The sequence below is a fragment of the Camelus dromedarius genome, chromosome 2, assembly GCF_036321535.1.
Source record: "Camelus dromedarius isolate mCamDro1 chromosome 2, mCamDro1.pat, whole genome shotgun sequence".
NCBI classification, from domain to species: domain Eukaryota; kingdom Metazoa; phylum Chordata; class Mammalia; order Artiodactyla; family Camelidae; genus Camelus; species Camelus dromedarius.
This window is the reverse complement of record NC_087437.1, coordinates 50,924,749-50,950,262: the sequence shown is the minus strand read 5'-3', so window position 1 is coordinate 50,950,262 and position 25,514 is coordinate 50,924,749. Positions and strand designations below refer to the sequence as shown.

The following is a 25,514-nucleotide window of genomic DNA, read 5'->3' as shown; positions in this document are numbered from 1 at the left end:
TTTCTGGAGACCATTTCTTTTCTGCTCCCTGAGGCATATCTAAAACAATAGACTATTTGCCATGACATTGTTTCCCACCTCCTTCTTCCCAGCAGGGAGGAAGACAAAGATAGAAAGGGGGATACCCTAGCTAAGTGGGTTTTCTAAAGTTCCCAATGGACTGGGCGTGGGCTCATCATGGGGTCTCAGACTCCTGGCAGGAAGGAGGAGGAGGATTTAGAATATCCCCTGCCCATCTCCTCATTGACACCTTGGGTTGTAGAAGCACCAGGAATATAAATGTAATAACCAGAACCAGAGGCTTCCTGCTCACGGATATGAGGGGGGAGGTGGACAAAAATAGCCACACAGCATATTAGCAGACTCTGAGAAGCCACTCCTTTTCTCTGGAGCCCCTTCCTACACACCCTTCTAAGTAATTTCTAACCTTGTGATGATTTACAGAAAGAAAAAGAATAGAAGTTACTGGCGTTTGTAGTAACAGGATGAGAAAGTGCGAGACTTCCTGTTATGTGTGTGTGACAGCTGGTGATAAGTGGAGGGCCCTGCACAGGAAATCCGCTCAGCTTCTGCAATGTGACCTGCCTGAAACTTGGGCGCTCCTTCAGTCTGGATGCTGATGGCAGGACAAAGGGGCACCTGGACCATGGGCGACGTGGTGGAGAAGAGTTTGGAAGAGCCCCTGGTACCTTCTACAGATGACCCCCCCAAGAAAAGGGGAGACTTGGTAGAAATCTTAAATGGGGATAAAGTAAAATTTGACGACACGGGACTCTCCTTAATCCTGCAGAATGGCCTGGAGACCCTCCGAGTGGAAAACGCTCTGACAGACGTCATCTTGTGTGTGGACATTCAGGAATTCTCCTGCCACCGCGTGGTGCTTGCCGCGGCCAGCAACTATTTCAGGTCAGCACACCTAGGACCAGAGGCAAATTGGGTGCAAGACGTAAGGAAAATCTGTATTGATGTGAGAGCCCAATCTAAATAGTTGGCTGTTGCATTTACAGTTTGTATATTTATTTAGATTTGCGTGTCTATTCAAGATACAAAAAGGAAACTATTAAATCTTAGATTTTAGGACTTAAGTCATATTAAAAGAGAGATTGGCATCATTTAAAAGCAATGTTTCTATATTCTGGTGAACCTTCTGTGTATGTGTCCTTGTTCCAGAGGATGGAAAATTACTGAAGTCATGGGGATTTTTTCCCCTCTGTCTGACTAGTGTTTTGGAAACATGATGTTGTCTTTGTTCACCAGTAGAGGTATAGAAAAGGATGTGGCCACTCTTCTAAAGTTATCCAGTGACTTGCTGAAAATTAGGGACTTCTGTTTGTGCACAGGGAGTGGGTGGGAAGGGAAAGCAGTTACAAAGGTGCTTTAGAATTGAGAGACCACTAGTTAACAACACACCCAGAGATCTGGGTTCCACTCTACTCTGCCCCTTCCTGACCCTGGGACGTTACACGAGTCACTTAATGCTCTGAGTTTCTGTTTTGCCATCTGTAAGATGGGGACAATGATGATTATCTGTCAGGATTGTTGTGACAATTAAACATGAGGGAGGAGAAGGTCTCACACAGTGCCTAGCATCTAGTAGATGGTCAATATATCTTTGTTGAAACTCTTCACCTTGTTCTGCTTAGTTCAGCTAAGAACTGTCCATTGAGCAAATGCTTGGAGTAAGAATGTGGGAGAGTCTGGAACCCAGTGAGTTTGGATGGCTCCAGAGTTCTCCAGATTGATGTAGACCCAGTGAGAACCAGTCCCCAAGGGAAATGTGGATGCAGAAGGTATTTGGGGCACTTGAAAAAGAAATATTCTGGTAATTATTCTTAACAAGTTTCTTCTTAAATCTTGATTCTGGCTGGGGAAATTTAAAACTACTTACCTATGTAAATATCACGGAAGATATTTTATTTTTTCAGGTTTTTTTGTTTTGGTTTTTGGGTTTTTTTTGGAGATGATTATGGGAAAATCTTTGGAGTTCAAAGAGCAGGGTCGGAAGGTTGTTGTGGGACTGATTAGGTCCTGTATGTAGATGAGGCAAGGGGACATCTGGGTTTGTAGGAAATAGTGCCTGCTACGTACCAGACAGTTATCTGATTTTATTTTTGCAACAGCAGGATAAAGGTGGCTGATATACCCTTTTGAAGATGAGGAAATGGAAACCCAACATTACAAATCTAGTCATTGCTGGAGCAAGGATTGGGCACATTTTAGAAATTTTTGCTTTTATTGAAATATAAACTGCCCCTACTTTGGAAGCTTCATCCCACAAGAAGTATATAAAAGATAAAGTGTAGGCACAGCCATAATGATTGGTTGACATAGATAAACATGTTACTTACTCCACCAGTATTGATCGTATGCTGTCACATTGATAACAACCCCTTTCAGAAATGAATGAAAGTCAGCTTTGCTCATGTCCTGAGCACTTACTCTCAGTCTTGTTCATTCTGTTTTGAGTCACTAGAAAACTGCTATCATAAAGTGTGTGCCTGATTAGCAATTTCATTAGTTGCTCTGCCTGGCTTTGAAACAGGACCGATGGCTGTGTGCTCTTGAATACGTCACTGGTTTCTCTGGCCCTGGTGTTTCTCAGCCTAAACAGAAAGTGTTTGGGCTCAGGTCCTTCCAGCCCTGCTGACAGAGGATACTAGGGAAAGTGTGTGCCAGCCCTCGGAGGCAGCAGTGGGGCAACTAGAAGCTGGAGGGAAATTCCTTCTATGCTTTTTTGATTCTTATCTTGGTATTTCCAAGATGACTGTCCTCTTACAATGAACACAGTCCTGGAGACAGGATTCTTTTTTCCGGTACTACTATTAAAAATAACTTCTGTTGTTGAGCACTTATTGTGGGTCAGGCCTGTGCCACCTATGTCACAGACACTGTCCCACTAATCCTCACAACCCTGTGAAGTGGGGAACTGTCTCCCCATTTCCAGATGAGGAACCAACCCCCCGAATGTCTCAGTTAACACAGCAGCCAAGTGGGATTTGGGTCTAGGACTGACATTAAGTTTGACATTACCTCACCACATCTTGCTTTGTTTCTAAGATTTTGAAAGGGGTTGGGAACCAAGTTCCTCTTATGCTCAGACTTCGGAAGGGCAGAGAGTTTGCTCTGTCTGAGAGGCTTCCAACACAGCCCTCGGTTCTCTGGAGGACCTGGAAGCTGGTTGTAAAATTATGCAGGTTTTCCCCCCCTTTATTCACTGAGATCATAAATATTTTCCACTAAGTGATTGAACCATTATTTAATCAATCCTCTATTGACAGACATTTGGATTATTTCTAATTTTTTTCTGTTATAAACAATTTTATTGTGACTAGCCTAATAATGTCATTTCATATGCATGCAGAACTGTCTGGGGGTGCATTTCTAGAAGAGGGTTTGCTGAGTCAAAGAGAAATGCATACACAGTTGTAGTGTATATTGCCAGATTCTTTTGAAGAGAGGTTCAGTAATTTTGTACTCCTCACAGCCTTGCATCTAACTTTGGGGTTTTTCCCTGTCTGATAGATGGGAAATAGTGTCTCAAGTTAGTTTTAATTTGCATGTCTCTTATTTTTAATAAGGTTAAACACCTTTTCATATTTTAAGGGTTGTCTGCAGTTCTTTTCCCGTGAACTCTCTCTTCACAGCCTTTCAGATTTTCATGTATATCTTTTAAAATCAAAATTTATTTTTATCAAAGCACTATGTACAAATAGTTAACAAGGAGTCAAGTAGTATTTAAAGGCTTGTAATGAAAACCAAAAATTCCTCTTTCCCTCCTCTACCATTCAGACTTGTTCACAGGAGCCCACCATTTTTGACATTTAGCTGTTTCTGTTTCTTCTGGTATTATATTTATATTTTTACAAAATATGCTTACACTGCTCTTTCTTCATTTCTCAGTGTTAGTCATCATTTATTAATTTCCTAGTATGTCTGATAAGAACTTGGCACTTATACCCAACTCCCGTACCCTATCCTTCCTTTCTCTATAATCTCAATGCAATGTTTTCACATTTTTGGATATATTTGTATTAAAAGTTTACATTATATCCCTGAAAACATTGTTTCTTCTTGAACCAAATTGTATATTATGATTACATACAATTTCCTTTCTTGTAAACTTTTTTGTCTTTCCTGAAGTTAATAATTCACTCTTTTTTCCATTTGCTTAGTTTCTGGGGTATCTCTTGCTCACAGCCTCTCCACAATGATCTTTCATGTGGTCTGGTGCATCAGAGAATGTAGCAGTTCCATTTACCCCAATATTTTTCTCACTTCCATTATCCTATACACGTTCTCTGGACCTGCTGCCCAGCTATCATCTAGCTGCATATGTAATTATGGTGGCTGTAAACAGGGACTAGTAACTCAGACAATGTGGTTCCCCTTGGGGGCCTATTTAAAAGTCTGGAGTGGAATGAGGAAGCTGGGAAAACACATAGGGTTGAGGCTGAGAAAAGGGTGAGGGAGAATAAAACTTAGAAAGTAGTGCATAGCATACATTACATGTCAAAAAGCCAAATGTCAAGGTGTCCAAATATTCTCAGGACAGAAAAATCAAGGGAAGCATAGATTTAACATTCATAATAATGTTTTCAGAAATATTATAAGACTACTAGTATCTTTTATAAGACTGCTAGTAAAGCTGCCACTGTGTTATGCATTTAGACAGGTCCCCAAAACAAAGTCACTTGAAGGGGTTGTGTATCCGGAGTAATGAACCTGCTTCCCAAATGATCTCCACTTAGGCAAGTAGTTCTGTCCATTTATGGGGGAGCAACTCACTGCCAACGATGGCACACCCCACAAATGATGTTGACCTGTGAGGGCAACCTTGTTGTGATTCCCAGGGTGAGCAGAAGGAGGGGGTAGTTGCGACGTAGGGAGGGGTCATCAGTCTTCTCTCAGTTCTACCTGATGACTGGCCCTTCCTACATGAGTACAAAAACTTCCAGGCTGAGGTTGTCAACAACAAGCTCCTTTGTTGCTGCTGTTGCCTGAAATCCCTGCCTGGACTTGGCCCCTGCCTTGTACCTGAGTACCTCAGTCTTTGGGTCTGGCTCTCTGAGGCTATGACAAGGAGACTTTGACCACTAGCTATAGAAATCAAGCATAATGCAGGAATGGGAAGGGTACTGTGGGCATAACTTATTAATCATTATTCTATATTAACTGGATGGCATAAAGGGGGCCAAGAGGCTACTCTTAAGCCCTGTTCAGATGTTGTAACCCTTTGCGTTTTTTCTGTAATGATGTAAGATGTCTAGAAAGGAGCCAGCAAGTGATAGAATAAGTGCCAAGGAAAACAGGAATGAATTACAGACATCTGGGTCTGGGTTAAAAATCTGGCTAACAGCAAAAGCGTTGAAGGTCGTTCTGCCACGGTGGGTTGATTACTCCCAGTGAACTCAAATGAACTGATGATTGTACTTCCAGCATCAGGTCCTGTGTTTTACACTTTTAATATTGCCCTTTTCACAGAACCAGCGTGGTGGTTAATATTTAAGGAACTATAGGCCTCTAGTCTCTTATCTGCAATTTCAAAATCCCCAAAGTGCTGCAAATGGAAAAGTTTTTCAAAACTTATTTGCTGGCTAAATCCAATTGGAATTGTACCTCTCTGGTGGAGATACCTGTCCTGAACTGAGAGGCAGCTATTTAGAGTTTTTATTTCCCTGAGGATAACTATATATTCCCTGCTGAAGTACTGAGGTGTTGGATTGTGGAGTGCTGGAGGTGCTGTATAGTATCCAAGGTATGGTAACAGCCAAACAATTCTGAATGTCAAAACACATCTAGCTGCAAGATTCTGGGATAAGAAATTATGAAACTTTCTAATAAAGTTAATTTTCATTTTAGTGTTATTCTTCTACCTTTTTTTCATCTGCGTATTTTTGTTTACTTTTGTAAACATAGTTTACATATAATTTTGCATCTTGCTTTGCACTCTTTTTTCAGTATAATCTTTCCCTCAAAGTGCTCCATGGTTTTCTTGACTATTATTTATTTAGCTACCATTTTAAATAGATGCATAATATGCAAATCATTCATTGTGGGTATAGGTCGCTTCCAAAATTTTGTTTTTATAAAGGATGTGGTAATAAACATCTTTGTATCAAGTATTTTTCAGAGTCTAAAATATGGAAAGGCTAACAGTTTTTGAGCACTTACCGCATGCCAGGAACTTGGCTGGATTCTTTTTCATTTCATTTAATTCTCACAATATTGACAATTAAATAACAACAAGTAGATAGCATTGTCTCCATTTCACCCTCCAGGGAGTTCACTTTGATGGGAAGAATGGTTTCCCTGTTGGGATCCAAACTGAAAACAGAGGTCTCCACTGGGCAGAAGTATGGCTGTTGGGACATTTCCTGTGTAAGACCATTGACTCCTCCTCCCCATTGTGTACTACTGTGGTCTACATAAGCTGAAAATGATGAGAAGATGTAAAAATCATTGCCCCTGTGTGCATACACACACATGCACAGGCAGGATACAGTAGGAATGTTCAGTCCAATTTGTGTCTGGGGGCTGAGCTGGCAGATGTTGGTAGCAAAGCCCCAGCTTGCTTTAGGGTACTGTTGTGGGTCAAGGGGCTAACTAGAAGCCCAGGAGGTAGGTCAGGGTATGAGGTGAAGAGACAGTATACTTCGAAAATATAGGGCCTCAAGAACCTACGGGACTTCACTGGGGGCTGGAACCAATAACTATTGGTATAGTGGAAAGAACACTGTCTTAAAGTTCTGTACTGGGATTTGAGTCCAGACCCTGCCACTTGTTGGCTGTGTAAATCTTGGAGGAATCATTGGCTTGGTCCCTCTGGGGCTCAGAAACATACCAACAACATAGTGAGGCTAATGGTTTGTGTCTACCTATCCTGGTGAGTTCTTATGAAATACACATAACAAAATGGATTTGTTTATGAATTTATCTGCCTAAACATTTTATGCATGGTAACAAACCAGATTTCTTTGTTCCAAGGAATAGAAATCAACCACCTCTTTTGAGAATGGGATTTATATAAGTAACTCACAGAATCCTCCAGAAGCCTGGAGTGCCAAACTCAGAGAACAGGTGCAAGGGAGGCCAGGCAGTGGGCAGGACCACAGCCCAAAGCCACCCAGAACCCCTGGGGGAGGACTCCCCTGCAGCTGCAGGATCCTGGAGGCCAAGGCTACTACAGCTGTGGCCCCGGCACTGCTGCGTCTGTGGTCTCGGGAAACTGGAGGCTGCTGCCGCTTGTGCTGCCTCCACCAGGACAGGTTCTCCTCGGTCCCTGCTTGTTTGCATCACCAGCTCCCAATTCATTGTCTGGGATTGGTCCAGGCCGAGTTACATGGTAGGGCATTAGCTCTGTGTGTTGGAAAGTGAGCACTTCTGGATCCAGACGTGGCTTCTGCACTACACTACATCCCACTCAGAGGAAGATTTGCCACCTAGCAACCAAATGACAAAGGTCCATTATATGCAGCTACTATGTGACAGGTCTGCACCAGGATAGGGGTTAAGGTAACAGGAAAACTATGCAAGTATCAGGGAATTCCAGGGCTCTTGTCACATATGCATCAGAGACAAGGATCCTGAGATCCTAGAAGGCAAGAGGACAATTACTTGCCCTTTTATTCCTCCTCTCCCTCCAGATTGTGGGCAGCCCTGGGTATGAGAGACTGTGGCATGCAAGCATCATCCATCATGTGTGGACTGGAATAAGGCTGAAAGCATGGGCTATGAGAGGGCCCTTGGCACCACTGCAAAGGCTGGCATTCAGCAGACACCCTGTAAATGTTTGACGTGAATAAAAACTTGATGTTCCTTCTGCAGGTTCTGTCACTGATTAAGTGACATCCTGGTGAGAGCAGAAAGTCCTCATAGAGTCGGGAGGCTATTGCACAACTTTAGAAAAGGGAAGGACGATAAAGCTTTGTCACCACAGGAAAAATTGGAAGGAGCAGTTAGAAAACCCAAAATGCTTCAGAATTTGTGGATTCAATAGGTCACTCATGTGATCATCTGGACACAGATGTGCTATGCCCACATAGTGACTCCTGCAGACTTTTCTTAGGATTGGAAGATGCTGGGCAGCAGTTGCTGCTCCAGAGTGGAAGTGCAATCAGATCCTTTGGATTTTCAATAAAATGTCGTCTGTTATCTCCACCCCAGTGTCTAGGGCATGTGGATCTTCTTTCAATCAAGAACAGAAAAAAAATATTCTCCACTTTTGAATAGTGTTCCATGCAGCATTCAACTAGATCACAACAGAAATACTTTCATCATTTATATCACAAGTTCTAAGCTTTATCCCTCCCTCAAGTACATGGATGTATAACTGTCTCTCCATGCAAATGCCTTTATAGAGATAGATTCTAATATGGTAACACCAAACAGTCCCTGAGTGGAGATGACCAGATGTTGAATATCTGTGGTTTTGGTGAAACTGCCTTGGAGCTCACCATCCACCCTATTGCTCAACATTCTTATATTAGTCAGCATTCTTTTGGTTGCAAGGGATGGGAACTCAAAGTCAAACCAGTTTAGGCAAAAGAGGAAGGTATTTGGCCACATAACCAAAGCACCGAAGTATAGGAAGGGCTGGGATGTAGCAGAGCCCAGGAGGAAGAGGAACCAGAGCCTTTTATGCTGTTAGGGAGATTTCTTCCCACCCTCACTCAGCTTCTCTCTTGCTCTGTTGGGATTTCTCAGGTGCACTTCTGCCTCACAATGGGGAATTTGCCTGTTGGCAGCTCTGAGACTCACTTTTCCCAGCTTTTGTTTCAGAGAGAAACTGAGGGGCTAGCTTCAGTTTGAAAAGTTCCCAGGAAATACTGATTGGTCCAGCTCCATTCAATTATCCAGTCCTAGACCAATCACTGTTGGGAGGTGGGACACAATGGTCAGCCCAGCCTCACTTAGGAGTCCACTGTTGGACTAAGAGGTGAGTATGTGTGTGTGTGTGAGAAAAAGATTGAGAGAGAGAGAGAGGTCGGTAAAAAATGAAAGCTCCTACTTGAACCACATGAGTTGAGTGGGACCTGACTGGGGAGAAAAATACTTTCCAGAAATAGGGGGAGGGCACTGGACAAAAGGAAAAATAAATTTCCATTAAAGAAGAATAAAAAATCCTGGCTTACTTTTTTTATTAGCCAACTTATACTTCAGGAAGCTCAGTCAGTGCGCTAGCTTTTCTTAGCCTAGGTTTCAGTAGTATTTTCTCCTCCTACTTTAATTACTTAGTTCTTATCTTATTTTTGTTGTTACTATTTGTATCTATGATAACTCTACTGCTTCAGTATAAGCCACCTCAAGTTCTTTTGGAGAGGTCATTTCTGTATAAAGATAAATCGTCCTTGCTATGAAAGAATATCGTTTAGCCAACCTACATGTCTTCTGCCAGCTGTAAGGATTCTTTCAATACATGTAACATTTGTGGAAAGCTTCAAGGCCACAATAATTGCAGGAGTGCTGATACTGTTATGACTTTAAAACACAATCAAACCAAAAGTTTCAGCATAGCCTTATTCTGAGGAGACACTTAAGGATCTATAAAAATCAACCATCGGCAGGTTTACATATAATGATTCAAGTCTAGGATCAAGTAAGAGCTGACGTGTCATAAGTGATCATGTATCATAAAGAGTAAGCTCAGGCTTGCAGGGTGCTGGATATTAAGGGCATTTTGGTGTTGGGGGAATTAGGGGAGGGGCAGATGCCTGATGATTAATTCCAAGAAGGTGAGGTTGGTGGACACAGCACACGAAAGAAACAAGACAAAGAGAAGGGAGATTAGGAAATTTAGTAAAGTTCTCAGATGACTGGCAGGATCCTTACAGCTCAGGGTAGCAGGTTGGTTTAGCAGGCAATGTCTGTTTCCTTTACAGATGAGCCTGGAGGTGGAGGGGGAGAGAATTTAGTAATTGTGATGAAAAACCTGCACTCCTCCCACACTTCTTTATATACCACTGATGATTTGTAGGCCTTTAAATGAGGAACACTGCATCATATAACCTCTCCTAAGATACAAATGTCAGGGCAGGGTTCAGGAACAAAATATTAAGCTTTCAGTTCTGTGGTGTTGAGTGGGTTTAGTGAAATTCCATCCATCTCTCCATTCATGTATTCATTTGATTGACACAAATTTATTAAGCGCCTAATCTATGCCAGGCATGAGTATACAAAGATGAATGAGTTGTGGTTCCCCCTTGACTTCGAAATCACAATCAGAGGAAAGAGATGGATAAATCAATGTTTCAGTCCAGGGTGATAAGTGCTATGATGAGGCTCTGCTTATGGAAGGGGCATGAAATTGTTACTGACCCTCCTGAGTCAGTCCCCAAAAAGGATCTTCCTGTCAGGTGTCACATCCATAGAATGAGATCGAGTTCGGTTCAGAAGCAAAGGAAAGCTTTACTCTTCGGTTAAAGAATGGAGAGATGTGGGCTGGCTCTAGAGTCCGTGCTCTCCCCGCAGGCTGTGGGCGGGGCTGCTTCGTAGAGCTCTGGTCGCGGCGGGAGGGGCAGAGTTCTCACGGTCCGTGCAGGCGTGCTGCTTGTGCCCCAGATCTCAGTGCCTGGCGCAGCCTCTCTGCACACGGTCCACTGCTGCCATCTTGAACCGAGTGTCACTCGGCCACCGAGCTGAGGCATCCGGTGCAGCGGTTCTGCACTGGGAACACTAATTTCAAGAGTCAGATGCAAGGCTTCTGCACACAGCCCCCAATGGTAAGTAAAACTAAGCACCAAAGAAGAGATTAGACCTTATCTTATCACCTAGATTCCTCCTCATTCCTCCACTTCCCACTCCAGTGGGCTTCACTGGTGACAAAGTCAGAGTGGAGAAAAAGCAATCAGAGAAGGCTTCCTGGAAGAGGTGATATCTGTGCAGAGTTTTAAAGGATGATTAGGCATTGGACCGAAGGGACCAAGAGATGGAGAGAAAGGGAGCAGAATTCCAGGCAAAAGAAAACGCATCTCGGAAAGTGTTGTGCAGCATAAGCATGGGACCACAGGTAGAAGACCAGGGTTGGAGTAAAGGATATGCATGGTCCAATAAGGCGGAGACAGATGGGCAAGGTAGACCATGAAAGGTTTTGATGGGCTAGGATGAAGAGTCTGAAATGCATCTTATAGCCAGTAGGAAGCCAGGGAAGAGTTTTTAATGAGGAGAGTGATCCAAGATCTCTGTTAAAATAACCCTTTGGGCTGTGGTGCAGAGGTCCCGATAATCTAGGGAGAATCTACAGTGATTGCAGAAATTACAGGTAGAGGAAATGAATTAAGGCTGAGGCAATAGGAAGACAGTCCCAAGTGACAATCTGAGTCCTCTCTGAGGGACCTCAGGGTCGCCAGACCACAGAGAGCCCCAAGGAGGGAGTGGCGCTGGCTGGTGAGAAGGGGAAGAAGAAACCAAGGCCGGGGACTGGAAGGCAGACTAAACTGGAAGACAAATCACACTTTTGCCAAAGGCCAACACTGAGCTTCAAGACTGAAAAGAGAAAGAGAAGGTAGTGTAACTTTATCAACCCTTCACCCACCTATGCCATCCCACTGTAGAGCAGAGCCCAGAAACAGAACAAGTAATTTCAAAGTAATTCAAGTTCTGAACTTACTTTTTTTGAACACCTTGAGGGACACACACCACGGCTATTAAAATCCATTCCTTTCTTTTATCCACATCTCAGATAGGGACCACATCACCTTCATATAAATTTTAAAAATTTCTGTCTAGGAGGACCAATTAGAAATAGGTGCCTCTTGCCCTGGGGATGTCACTGTCCACATCAGGGCCCAAGGTTTGGCGAGTGCAGCTGGATGTCAGCCCCAAGTCTGGGCAGCCCAGCCTGAGTAACTCCTCCTTCACCTCTCACGTCAGCTGTAAGATCTCCTGTCTTCCTCCCCTTTTCCTCTGGATTCTGTATCATAAAAGTCCAAGGATCAGGCCTGGCAGTCTAGATTCCTCTGTGGTAGCTGAAGCACATATATGATCATCTTTGCCCTGTTACAATGGGGATAAATTTTAGGACTGGGAAAGCCATTTGAACACCTTGGAGTGAAGATTGGGACCAATTCACATGTTTCTAAGTGGTCAGAATCAGAGAATGCTCAAAAAAACCTTTAAGCTGAGGCTGACCCTTGACTTCTGGTTAATGACATGGAGGCCACAAAGAAACCAGCATGGGGTCCTGGGGAACTGAGATGGAAAATGTTTGGAAAAAGAGGGTGATAAGGAGCCTCCAGGATAACAGCCTAGTCAGGATGTGGTGGTGGGCAGTAAGCACAAATGCTGACTCTGCTCCCAGCCCAAGGGAAGTGAGAATCAGAGAATTGTTGAAGGGGTTGTGAGGGAAATGGTGTTTCATTACGGGAAACCAGGTTTCATCTTCGGTCAAGGAGGTATAAGATGTGTAAAGGAAAATTAAGGTGAAGAAGGACCACCACATTTTGTAATGTAAAACCTCAGGTAGGAGAGCTTAGGATAAACATTGTGGGCCTGGGGTTCCAATTTGTAGACTCATTGGCTAATATAGATCTTCACACACGTACTTTGCTCCAGGTCAATCAGTCTTGGAGGTCATTGTTATTTATTCTCATGGCAGTCAGAGGAGAAATATGGCTGTGGAGACTGTAAGGTAAAATAGGTGAATCCATTTCCTTTCCATCTCTCTGTGTATCCGTCCACCCATCCAAAAAATATTGTGTCTATTATACTAAGAATTGAAAGAGAAATAAAATCCAACCCTTGCCTTTCAGAGTCTTATGAATCTAATAGAGGAAAAGACATTAAAAACAGACCCTCTACAGTGTACATGGAGAAGCCTGTCTGGAGTCCAAAGGTGTTGATGTAAACAGAGGCACATGTTGGAAACTGCTAGCTGAGTCATGGGCTGGGGAAGGGGGTATACAGATCAGACTGCGAAGGGCCTTATATAGCAATGTTGAGAGCACTTTAGCATCTCTTTTTCTACAACCTTTTATACACTTTTAGTACAATCTTCTTTAGCATTTGGGCCCATTTGTTATTCAGGATTTTTCTTGTCCTATTGTGTCAGTCAGGGCTCTGCATTGCAAATGGCAGACAGTCAGTTCAAACTGGTTCAAGCATATAAAAAAAAAAGGAATTTGTTTGCTCACATAATTTAAAAGTCCAGGGGTATTGGTTTCCAGCTTAGTTGGATCCTGGTGCTCAAATAATGTCGTCAGGACTCAGTTTCACTCTGTCTCTTGTCTCCACTTTCCTCTGTGTTGGTTCCTCTCTCATGGAGGGCTTCACGCATGGAAGCAAGAAGGTCTCCAGCAGCTTTGAAATTTTATTTCTCCCAGCTCAGCAGCCCCGGGGGGAAGAAAACTTCTCTTCCCTAATAATTCCAGAGAAAGTTCTGGAATTGGTTTCAATTGGATTGACTTCTTCTTGTGCCCATCTGCGACCCAATCACTGTGGCTTGGGAAACATAATGTACCATGCTCACCTTGGTCTACGAGGTGGGACTAGTTCCAACCAAACCTCCGAGACCGGTAACGGAAGAGGGCTAGTTCTCCAAAGGGAAATCTGAGCACTCCTCCTAAAGGATTCGGAATGAAGGTGGGCAGGCAAAATAAGAACTTCCCATTCTCTCTTTGTGGCTGAATCGTTGCTGAATTCTGGCCACAAGCATTTGCTGTGATTGATGTTTATCCTGCCTAACCTTGCAGCACAGAACAAGCCCTTCTTTCTGTCGTAAATTTGGATGGGCTGAAGCCATCCATAGCATGAGGAGGCCTCAGCGATGGTTCAGGAGGGCTGGAAGGGAGTCTGATTCTATAAGAATGTGGCTGGCATCTTGTCTCCTAGAGGGTGCATGTGCAGTATCCTTGAGGGGTGGTGAACTGGGGGAAGGAGCTTGGCAGAGGCAGTTCTTCTGAAGTCTGGTGTTCAGACCTGTTTAGAGTCAGATAGGGGCAGCTATGGAATTCCAGCTCCTCTGTCAGTTTGGAGCAAAGACTCAGCCAGCAGGTAGGGATTCAGGGAGCTGACTCCAGGCTCCGGAAAGAGATAGTGGAGTGCTGTTAGCCGTGTCTCTGGTGTGGAAAGAAAGATGGCCATGAACTTCCAAATCCTTTTCTGAAGGCACTCCTCCAGATGTGTGAGGTTTACCTGTGCATAGCAGATAAGAACAAGTTGCACACTGTTTGTTACCAACAAGGCTTTGGCACCACCTCCTGTTTTAGAGCTCCTAGCTCTAATGAGATGTGTTACTTGAATATCAGCTGCAGGGGCCTGTCTAAACAGCTGAAGGAGAGAAAGGCTTGAGAGGCCTGGACAAGGCCTGCTTCCACTGAACCTCCACCAGGTTGAGAAGTGAAGGAGGAGCACTGCTCCCTCCCTCACATTTTGGGGGGCAGCCCTCTGCTCATGGAATTCTAGGAGGGCTGGCTCTTAGAAGATGAGAAGGAGAAGCTACAGGGAGGGAAGACTTTGAAGGGCCTGTCTGTCCCAGAATCATGGCCAGTTATTTCCTTCACCTGGGCCCTTGTCCAATTTCCTCCTTCTCAGAGTGAGCCAAGGGGAGCTGGAAAGTGAGTTGATCTCTCTTGAGGGCATTGGTTCTTAAGTTTGGTTTGCAGAAGAATTATGGGTGGGGGCTGAGTGAACCTAATAAAATTCATATTCCCAGCTTCACTGCTAGAGATTTTGATTCAGTAGGTCTGGGGTAGGTGGGGTTCAGGATTCTGCATTCGTTTTTCTTTCTTTTTTTTTTAATATCAATTTTATTGTTTTGGGGGGGAGGAGGTAATTAGGTTTATTTATTGATTTATTTTTAGAGGAGATACTAGAGATTGAACCCAGGACCTTGTGCTAAGCATACACTCTACCACTTGAGCTAGACCCTCCCCTCAGGAATTCTGATGCCAGCTGTCTATGGAATATACTTTGAGACCCACCAGCCTCAAGGCTGGAGTGTCTGCAGGCCAGGGATATGGGCAGGACTCATGTGTTGGGACAGGGTTTACATGGTAAGGGCTTAGGAGACAGCTTGAGGTCAGAAACTGGGCTAAGCCAAATGTCTACGTACTTCCTTTGGTTAGGAAATGGTAGATGGAAGGTTTGGTGCCTTCAGCTTAGAGGCTCTGAGGACTGTAGAGTGATGTCATCCCATGCTAGGGCACCCTTGCATCTGCTGACTTTCTGCTTTCTTTGCAGTAGAAACCCCTTTGATTGACCATATAGGGTTTATATCCAATAATCCCTTCTTAAAGATATAATGTTCATTGAGCAGCATGTGATTACTAATTAAAAAAAATTGTAACCAATTGGTATACATATTGATACATACTCTTAAGTAGAATTTAACTCAGTTTGCAACCAATGTTAGAGCCATTTCAACCCAGAATATCTCACTGATGCCCAAGAGTTAGTTCCTGGTATAAATGGGATGGTGAAGGGGTTAGAGGATGAACAGAGGAGAGACAGCATGGGTGGAGCTGGTACAGGAGTGAGAAAGTGGGGGCGGTGGAGGTGGGTATTTGTTTAGAGGACTGTGACTGGGGTTAGAGGTTCAGGAGGCAGGAGATTCAGAGGCAAGTATGGAGGCCTGGGGAGGCAGTGGGCCATAGCAAAGTTGGGCTGAGTTCAAAATTCCCAGTGGATGACATTTAGGCTCTGCAGGGGCCTCTAGAACTCATCCACGCTGTAGGCAGGAGGTTCTGGGGTGAGTGCATCCTCTTCAAGCTCCAGGCCCTCAGGGGTGTGATGGGAGTTCTCTGGGGGGGCACAGGGCTCATGAGGGTGTTTGATCATTCTTGGGGGTGCCAATTCCTGTCGAAAGCAAACACACAGGGGCTAGAAGCACAAGTTCATTCATTCATCCTTTCATTTATTTTCTCTCCAGGTATTTACTGAGTCTCTGTTAGGTTCCAGGCACTGTTCTGGCCTTGGGGACATAGCACTGAGCACGTTACAGCTGCTGAACTCACTCAGCTCATGTTCTAGTGGGGTGACAACTATTAACTCGTCAACAACAGATGTGTAATGTTTCAGGCTGTGACAGGGTTATGAAGAAAAACAAAGGAGGTGATGTTAGGGCGCGACTATTTTAGAGTGAGCATCAGGGAGGGCCACTCCGAGGAGGCAATGTCCGAGTGGAGACCTGAATGACGTGAAGTGAGGCTGGCAGAACGTGGAGGGGAGCGAGGCCCAGGCAGAGAGACGGGGCCATGGCTGGACTTCATTCCTGGAGACTCTTGGGCCCGTGGCTGTTTTCATGGCAGTTGTGAGAGATGAGCTCACTGGCCTCAGCTCTATTTTGGGGTGGGCACTGACTCACAGCTGAAGTATTGGGCAACAGATTCCCTGCTGTGGGACTGTTTCTCACTGTAAAATGAGGATCTTTGTAGTTACCTCTGTTTTATAAGAATCTCATGAGAATTGGTCAGTGTCTGTCTAGGGAGCATTTTTATTACACAAAAATTTTATTTATCTCCTGTGTAAGCTAAGGGATAAATGGTCAGCAACTAACCCAGCTGTGTACTCAGGGAGCAAACCGTGGTCTGGTTCTCTCAGTACTGACACTCAGATGACCCCCTGAAGATGGCCTTGAACTCCTGCTGACTTTCTTGACTTTAGTGCACTGCTGAGCTCCAGAATAAGAGCCCAAAGTCCTAGGTTTTGGTCCCCATTCTATTGCCAACAACCTGTAGGGTCTTAGGCAATTCACTTAAATTTTTACCTCAGTTTATCACCTATAAAATGGGTGTAGTATTCAAAAGAGATAATGCCATTTGCCCTATGAATGCTATAAACATAAATGTGAGAGATTACTGTTATTGGAGTGGGAACCTAAGGGTGACCCACTTTGCTCAAGTTATGGACCTTTCATGGGTCCCAGCATTGCCGAAGTGTTTCCATGACTCTCCTGGAGAGCTGCGGGAGGCCTAGGAGTTTGGTCTATGAGAAACAGGTAGTTTTCTCCTTAGTTTTACCTTATCTGTGTTCACCACGGTGGCTGTGGCCCAGGAGAGTTTATTTAAGTGACAGAAAATCAGTGAAAAACTCTCAGAGGAAAGCAGAGAAATGCTGGGATTTGGGGACCCAAACCAGACACACACACACAAAAAAGCCCCAGAGGAAGGACAGTCTTTATTTTTTAATTTTTATTTTAATGGAGGTGCTGGGGATTGAACCCAGGACCTTGTGCATGCTAAGCACACATCCTACCACTGAGCTGTGCTCTCCCCTTGGGCATTGCCTTTAGAGCACTTCTTTCCTCTCTTTCCCATGAACATTTATTGAGCTCTTACTGTGTGCCAGGCACTATGCTAATGAATCTAGATCAGTCTGTGTACAGCCCTAGCCTTGACTCCACGCTGGATGAGGGGTGGACAGCCATGCAGGGACATGACTGGACCGGGCCCAATGCTGGCAGGTCAAGTGTTGCAAGCCGGAGTGCGGTCACCTTGCCTATTCCAAGTGTCTCCCACAGCCTGCCAAGATTCCTCTGACCTGGTCTGAAGTCCCTTCCCTTCGTAAGTACTGGGTATTGTGCCAACAACTTTGTGTACGTTGTCTTATTTTCCCAGCAGCTCAAGGGGCAGGGACTATTATACCACTTTACAGAGGAGGAAACTGAGGTTTGTTCACTTGGCCAAAGTTATACAGTGAGTTAGCATCGGAGCCTAGACATGAAAGCCCCTCCTCCTTCCTCCAGCCAGCACTGCAGCTCTTCTTCCTGCCCTCCCCTAGGATCCTGGAATCCCTTTGCTAGTGCACACACACTCCCACACACATCAGAAGCCAGAAGGGCCTGAGAATTTACCTACTCCTCGGGTGGCCCCATTACTAAGACTGTAAGAAGGTGCCAGGGTATCACAGCCCAGCTTCTTTGCCTCTTGTTGGGACGACTCTGGAATGTATTCTCCAGAGGTCCCCTGCAGGATTAAGCCGAAGTGACTTCGTGTATGACTTTTGTCTTGCTTGGCTTCCTCCCTCCGCCTCATCCTACTGCCCCCCGACCCCTAACATATCACTGGCTATGGAGGGTTGGTTTCTGGAGGATCCAGTTACCCAGTTAGGTATTGGCTGAGCCAGGGCAGGACGTTATTCAGTGACTAATTCCAAGAGAGAATTCAGAAGCAGTGTCTAGCAATGACAACCTGATCAAGAGTCCAGATGACCTCAGAGGTTCTAATAATCATGTCACATGGGACACAAAAAATACATAGGCTTCAAAAGAGCCCCTCAAAGTGCAAGGCATTGAATTAGACAATTTATATACCTATCTCATTTAATATTAAAACATCTTTCCACTAGACTTTTCCAGTTTTCATTAGAATGTTTGAGATCACACAGATTCAACAAAATTCACCTTTCACTAATCTTAAAGTCACATTCTAGATAAAGGAGCTTTCCTAAATTTCACCTTGGTTGGACTCCAATGATAGGTTGCCTTAGTTACATGAAGCTTCATTTGACCCCATTATCCCTGCCCACCCTCTCCTGCTAAACGTCCTCTTTCCCGTGTATTCATATACATGACATTCATGTGGGTGACATTCACTTTACCCCCTGAGATGATTGCAGATCTGGGTGACCTGACAGCACAGTTCAGGGTTGATGTCCTAGAGCTGTGCTGCCTAGTACAAGTGGCCACCAGCCACATGTGGCTGTTGAGCATTTGAATTATGGCTGGTTTGGATTGAGATGTGCTTTAAGTATAAAATATACATGGGGGATTTTTAAGACTTAATATGAAATGAAGAATGTAAATTACCTCATTAATACTAAAATATTTATTACATGTTGAAAGGATAGCATTTCTATATGTATTGGGTTAAATAAAAGATATAATTAATTTTATCTCCTATTTTTTACTTTAAAAATTGTGGTTACTAGAAAATTTTAAATTACACATATAGCTTGCATTATATTTCTATTGGGCAGCACTGCTCTAGAGACTCAAAGGGGAATTTAGGGAGTGAGGTTGTCCAACTCCTCCCAGGAAGACAGGCTGAGCTGGAAAGAAAATGTGTGGTTGCTGTGATGGCAGGGCTCTATGGAATCAGGAGGCAGCAGGTGCGTGCTTCACGATCTCATCGCTTCACAAGGTGCACGGTTCGGCAGAAGGCTCTGCGCGCCTCTGACCAAGACAGTTTATGACTGAAGGTCATCTGCCTAAGTGATATCACTGCTTCTCTGGTTTCAGGCTGGGATTTGTTAACTTTGCAGAATTCGCATTTGCTCTTTGTGTCGTGCTATCATATTCTTGTGAGGGGATGGGGAGCAGACCATGTGAGGGAAGAGAAAAGAGGAGAGAAAAGAGTGGGAGGATTATTGTTGATTAAAACAGAGACAGGAAGAAGGACAGAAGGAGGAAGAAGTTCTCACTGGCTAAAACAAAGGGTTCAAAAATCAGCTTGTTGAGTGATTTCTTCCTCTTTCTGTTTTTCTCTTGATTTTCTCAGTCTCTTGGTCTTGGTCTTGGTCTTGGTCTTGGATCTTTTATGGCCACCGTAGACTGTTCTTTGTGCATATGTGTCCCTGCTAGTTTGTGAACTACTTAGGAGGTGGGGGTGCTAGACATTGCTTGTATTAGTCAACTTGGGCTGCCATAACAAAATACATTGGACTAGGTGACTTCGACAACAGAAATCTATTTTCTCACCATTTTAGAAGCTGGAAATCCAAATCAGGGTGCTAGCATGGTCAGCTTCCAGTGAGGGCTCTCTTCCTGATTTATAGATGAACACTGTGTGCTTACACAGTAGAGAGAGAATTTCTCTCTTTTCCTTTTCTAATAAGGATATCAGCTGTACTGGATAAGGACCTCATATTTATGATCTCATTTAGCCTTAATTACAAAAGCCCTAGCTACAAAAAACAGTCACATTGAAGGTTAGGGCTTCAACATAGGAATTTTACGGGGACACACTTCAGTCCAGAGTACCATCAAATACTGAAATCCCTTCCATTCCTAGCCCCAGTATCCTATGCAGAGTGAATGCATGATGAACTGAAAGAAACTGAATTCCAGAGCTTCCAAAGAGTTGTTTTCATAAGCTGTGCTGTCCCAGCCTGTGGGGCTGCTGGGATCCCACAGCCACTGGGAAGGCAAGAGAGAGTGAACAGGTGTTTGTGGGAATGAGGCTGAGGGAGTTGTCTCAGCTGCAACTGTAAGGATCAGCCTCATGAGCCTACTGTCTACAGTAAGACCATCGTGAGACTGCTGTTCATCCCCAAGAGAAGTTCCATCTAGTTTTCAGTGTTAAGAGCAACAGAAATTCTTCTGAGTACTTGGATTTGTGAACTGTGTAACTGACCAGATGGTCTGTCTTTTGTGTTGGTCAAGTGTGAGGCTCATCTGTAATGACAGCGCAGTGGCCATTGTGATGGGCACTTCTAGCCATTTTCATAGATTATCTTCATTTCCCCACTCATTTTTTTTAATCTTCTTTCTCCTCTGCTTTTAATTTATGCAATCTTATTATATTTTAGGTACCATTTAAGTTTTCAGAATTCCATAAATCTTTTCAGAAGCATGGTAGGGCTTTAAATCCATTTTAAGAATAAATAAAATTGCTCATATAGTCCCTGAGAGAGATTGACAGTTCAAATATCAAAGCCCAGGAAGCATGATAAATTCACATATGAGCCTAATATGAGGTGAAATAAAACCCTCTATATCTCTATTTATCTATTAGTTATTGAGCTAATTCTTACAATAAACTTTAAAAATAGCTATTAAAATCACCACCATTACATATTGAAAAAACTGAAGTTCATGGAGATTAAGTAATACGCCCAAGTGTAATACGCCCAAGTTCTGAGCTGATGGAACTGGTGTTGAGTCCTGGTCCAATTGATGTCAAAACCAACATCTTTTCCATCCTGTTCCCCTGCTTCCAGAAGTCCAGTCCTAGGGAGGGAGCAGGAAAGGCATAGTCCAGAGGCAAGACAGAGTAATGACCTTGGGGAATTCTCTCCTGGGTTGAGGCAATTGAAGGCTTCCAACTATGACTGGAATCCATAGACAGGGTCCAGCCTCTGGGGTAAGAGGCTGGGGAGGCAGCTACTTGAGTTGCTGGAGGGCATCTGCCCCCTAGCCAGACAGGCCTGATGGTGGGGCCAGGCTCCAGGGCAGAGGAGAGCTGGAGTAAGAACTGAGAACTGAGTCAGGAGCCCTGTTTGGTGCTGGAAGTTGAGAAAGAAAATTCAGATGGAGCTTGGCGGGGGCTGGGAGGGGTGGGGAGGGTCGGGAAGGGTCACAGAATACCTACAGAAGAATCCTGCACTTTGAGCCAATATAAAGTAGTTCTAGATCCTACCAGGTGTGCCAGTAGGGCTCCTAGTGTCCCTTCACATCTGGGACTGCCTTGGGGACCACAGTTGGGCTCAGCAGAGTGGGACACAAGCGTTCAGTAAGCACTGATGTAACATTTGGTTTGTGCTGAGTGCTGAGGAACAGAGAGCAATCGCCCCAGATCCTGACCTTGGGAACCTCAAAGTTCCACGTGGGCACACAGGTCTGCGGGGGGTCTGTTTAGCCCTGGAACCAAGGGTCATGGTCTGACTCACACTCACATGCCTCTCTTCCAGGGCCATGTTCTGCAATGATTTAAAGGAAAAGTATGAGAAGAGGATCGTTATCAAAGGGGTCGATGCGGAGACCATGCACACTCTTCTGGACTACACGTACACCAGCAAGGCACTGATCACCAAGCAGAACGTCCAGCGGGTCCTGGAAGCTGCTAACCTTTTCCAGGTGTGTGAACAAACAGGCCCAGTGCTCTCCTCTGGAGTAGAAAAAAGCAGCAATTCTCTGGAGATCTGCCTGGCCTGAGCTCCCAGGCCTGTACCTGAGACACATGCACACACTTAGCTGGGCCTGTGCTTGCTTGAAATTTCCTGAGAGGTGGTGACCTGGGGGCACGAACTCCTTAATGATAAGAAGCCAGGCGAGCTTTCTGCTTAGAACCCACACTTGGCTCCTAACTCCAGGAACAATGACTATAATTTACAGAAGCCTAATCGGAGCCAGGGGCTGCAGTCACCGCCTCATATATGCACTTTCCACTCCTTAGCACAACCCAGGGGGATAGTTACTTTCCCTCACTTTATGGGTGGGGAGAGTAAGGCACAGAGAAGTGACAAGGCTGTTATTTGAACCGAAGGCTTTCTGAGTCCAGGGACCACACGCTCACCACTATAACGTGCAGTCTCTCGGGGAGCAGTGTCTAGATTCCGGGGAAAGCAGGACCTTCACTGGTCAGCAGTTTGTGGTGGGTGTAAAAGAAGAGCACTTCTTATAGAAGATGAGGTAATAATTTTATTTTGCTTCATAAAATAATTATACTCATAGATTATGTCAATTGCATCCACAGTGATCACAGGGATCCCATCCTGAGATTCCATCTTTACTGAGGTCTAAGATTACAGTTTGAGCTCCTTTCCATTGGGTTACAACAGAGATTGTCCCACTGAGGATGTTGAAATTTATGATAAACAGAGGCCAGGGACAGGCCAGGTCATTCCCAGGGACTGGAGAAAGCATCAGATCTTGTCCATAGTTTGAGACTTTGGGAGTTGGCATCTTCTTGGATTATCAGTAGGTCAGCAGTTGGAAGGAACAGAAAACAAAGTCTGGGAAGGTGGAGAATAAGAGGTCTAGGGTCAAGCCCATGGGCAGTGGGATTATCTTTGTTGAGGCTGGAGTTTACACAGGATTTAAGAAGTCCAGCAAGGAAGGGAGAGTGGAAAGAGGGAGGAAAATCAACGATGGAACAGCACTGATGAATTCTGAGTAATGGGTTTCTGCAGTGTTAGCCAATTTTATTGTCTCACTTCCCTCTGGGCATTTTAAAGATACAGGGCAAGTTACTTCCTGCAGGACTAGTCATGCCTCACCTGGCAAAGTGGCCAAGTCAGTTACCACCTATACGCTGAGCCCCTTGCCATTTCTGTTCTTATCTGCTTATACCCTCAGCCTACTGACTGGCAGGGAAACACCCCGTGTTATATGGAGGGAGGGACTCAGGAACCTCCTGCTCAGCATCCCCACCTCACACCTCCACCCTCGACTCCAGCAACCTAACTACAGGGAACTCCTTCCAGCGTTATGGAGGGTCCTCTATCTAGTTCAACTTTTATGCTTTTTTAGAACCTTCTCTTAAAAGGCAAACACCCACTTCTTCAATGCTTCCCTCAAAAGGACCAATAACCTTGCCAGAATCACCCCATTCACCATAGTCCAATCAATCCACTTCATCCTAATCTCCTTCTTGGGGCCCAGAAAGGTTGCTGACTCATCTAAAGGTGGACAGGTAACACTGACAATAATAGCATTTATTGCTTCGAGTACAGTGTCTGACACCAGAGTAGACACTTAATGAATACAAATTGTATTGAGCACTTACTGTGTGCCTTGAGTGACAGAGTTGGATTAGTAACCAGGTCTCCTACTTTTCCCACTGACTGAAATTAGGTCCTAGATGGTAGGCTGAGGAGATAATGTTGTTCTTCAAAATGCAGTTTTTAATATTTATATGCTGTAATAACACTACAAACTCATTACAGGAAAATTAGAAACCCATACAAACAAAAAGAACATAAAAATTACCTGCAATCCCTTCCTATCGAGACAATGTGGCAGCTTCTTTGGTGTATAGACCTGGTGTAATGTCCTTTCTGTGCATTGACCTGTACAGAGGCAGCCAGCAGGGTGGTTAATAGCATAGCTTGGAGCCAGACTGCTGGGTTTAAATCTCAGTTCCACCACTTATTAGCTGTGTGACTTTGGGTAGGTTTTATAATTTCACTGTGCTCTGGTTTCCTTGTCAGTAAAACAACTAAATCAAGGAATACAAGAGAGAGGAGACAGGAGAGAAACATGGAAAAGAATCTCCCTCTGAGCCTCCAGAGAGAGCCAGCCCTACTGACAACTTGATTTCAGACCCTTGACTTCCAAAACTGTGAGAGAATAAATTTCTAGTTGGTTAAACTGCCAAGTTTGTGGTAACTGGTTATGACAGCCCGAGGAAATGAGTACAAGCTTAAAAAGTAAACTATAGCTAAAAATCTTACAATGAAAAGCAGTGATCTCCTATTCCTATGCCCTCTTTCAGCCTACTCTTCTGCAACAATTGCTTTCACACATTTTAAAGTATTTCTGCTTTTATTTATTTCCAGATTTCTAAGTGATTTGTGTACTCCATTATCTTCTGATGCATCAGTTTTGGATAACTTCTTTTCCCTCTGTCCTCCTGCTCTGATCTTACCTGGGTGCTCACTAGGCCTGTCGCACAGCTGTTATCCTGGGAGTTCCTGTTGCCTCTTTTCTAAGTCGGATTTTTCTCTCCCTGGATCCCATGTCTTCTTCTTTCTTGTATACTCTCACATTTTAATGGATCACAACCTTTAATAGCTTACAATGAAAGGGTATATGAGATAAATTTTTGAAACTTAAATGTCTAAAAATGTTTTTATTTTCTCTTCATATTTGATTAATATTTTGGCTGGGTATAAAATTCAAGATTGAAAATAATTTTCTTTTGACATTTGAAGGCAGTGCTCTATACTGTTACCTATTACATATTTTATGAGAATAGATTTCTATTGGACCCATGTTTTTAAATCTGTTTATTTCACCTGTATTGTATCATAATCATTTTTTTAATGCCAATAGATTCATTTCTGCAACAGCACTTACAGTTGCTGTGGGTCTTTTTTCATCCCTTGTGTTGGTTCCTTCAATTGGGAGACTCATGTCTTTCAATTCTGGGAACTTGCATTTTTTCTCTGATATCTTCCCTTCAACTCTTTTTATCTAAGCTCTGGAGCTATTACTAGCTATTATTAGTTAGGTGTTGCACCTTCTGAATTTAATTTCATTTTTTTGTTACCTTTTCTTTCCTATTGACCTTTTTGTTCTATTTTCTAGGAGATTTCCTCAACAGTATATGTCAACTCTCCTGTGGATTTTTAATTTCTGCCACCTTATCCTTAGTTTCCAAGAGTCCTTGTTGTTTATTTTAATAGGGTCCTATTCTTATTTCTTTGAGGCTGTTATAATATATTTGAAGTTTCCTTCTGCTCTCTCTCTCTCTTGCGAGTTCCTTTACTCTGCTTAGTTGCTTAGGTCTCTGTCTTTCATCTTAGAGGGTGTCTCAGTTTCCTAGGTTTGCTACCATAATAAATTATCACAAACTAGGTGACTTAAAACAACATAAATTTATTTTCTCACAGTTCTGGAGGACGGAAGTCCAAAATCAAGGTGTCAGCATTACTCCCTGCGGAGACTGTATGGGAGACTCTGTTCTTTGCCTCTTCCAGTTTCTGGTGGCCGTTGACATCTCTTCAGTTGTGGCCACACCACTCCAATCTCTGCAGCATGGTCACATTGCCTCCTCTTTCTCTGTGTGTTCTCTCTCTGTGTGTCTGTGTTTTATAAAGATATATGTGATTGCATGTAGGGCCCACCCAGATAAGCTCCTCCTTCTTAAGTTAAGAAATCCTTAACTTAATCACACCTTGTGCCAGATAAAGTAATAGTC

At 43.9% G+C, this 25,514-nt stretch overlaps 1 protein-coding gene across 2 annotated transcripts in view; it reads left to right on the top strand.

Annotated features, from left to right (window-relative positions):
- The first annotated feature begins 575 nt into the window (after positions 1-575).
- Positions 576-25,514, top strand: part of KLHL6 (kelch like family member 6) — a 56,081-nt gene continuing 31,142 nt past the window's right edge. Inside the window, exons 1-3 of one of the 2 annotated variants that reach the window (XM_064493250.1) lie at positions 780-906; positions 17,453-17,495; positions 21,562-21,727. In XM_064493250.1, coding sequence (XP_064349320.1) covers positions 21,566-21,727 — 162 coding nt within the window. In that variant the 5' untranslated portion in view covers positions 780-906; positions 17,453-17,495; positions 21,562-21,565. Of the gene's footprint in view, positions 907-17,452; positions 17,496-21,561; positions 21,728-25,514 lie in introns of both variants that reach the window. The other variant, XM_010976213.3, reaches the window with a different exon arrangement.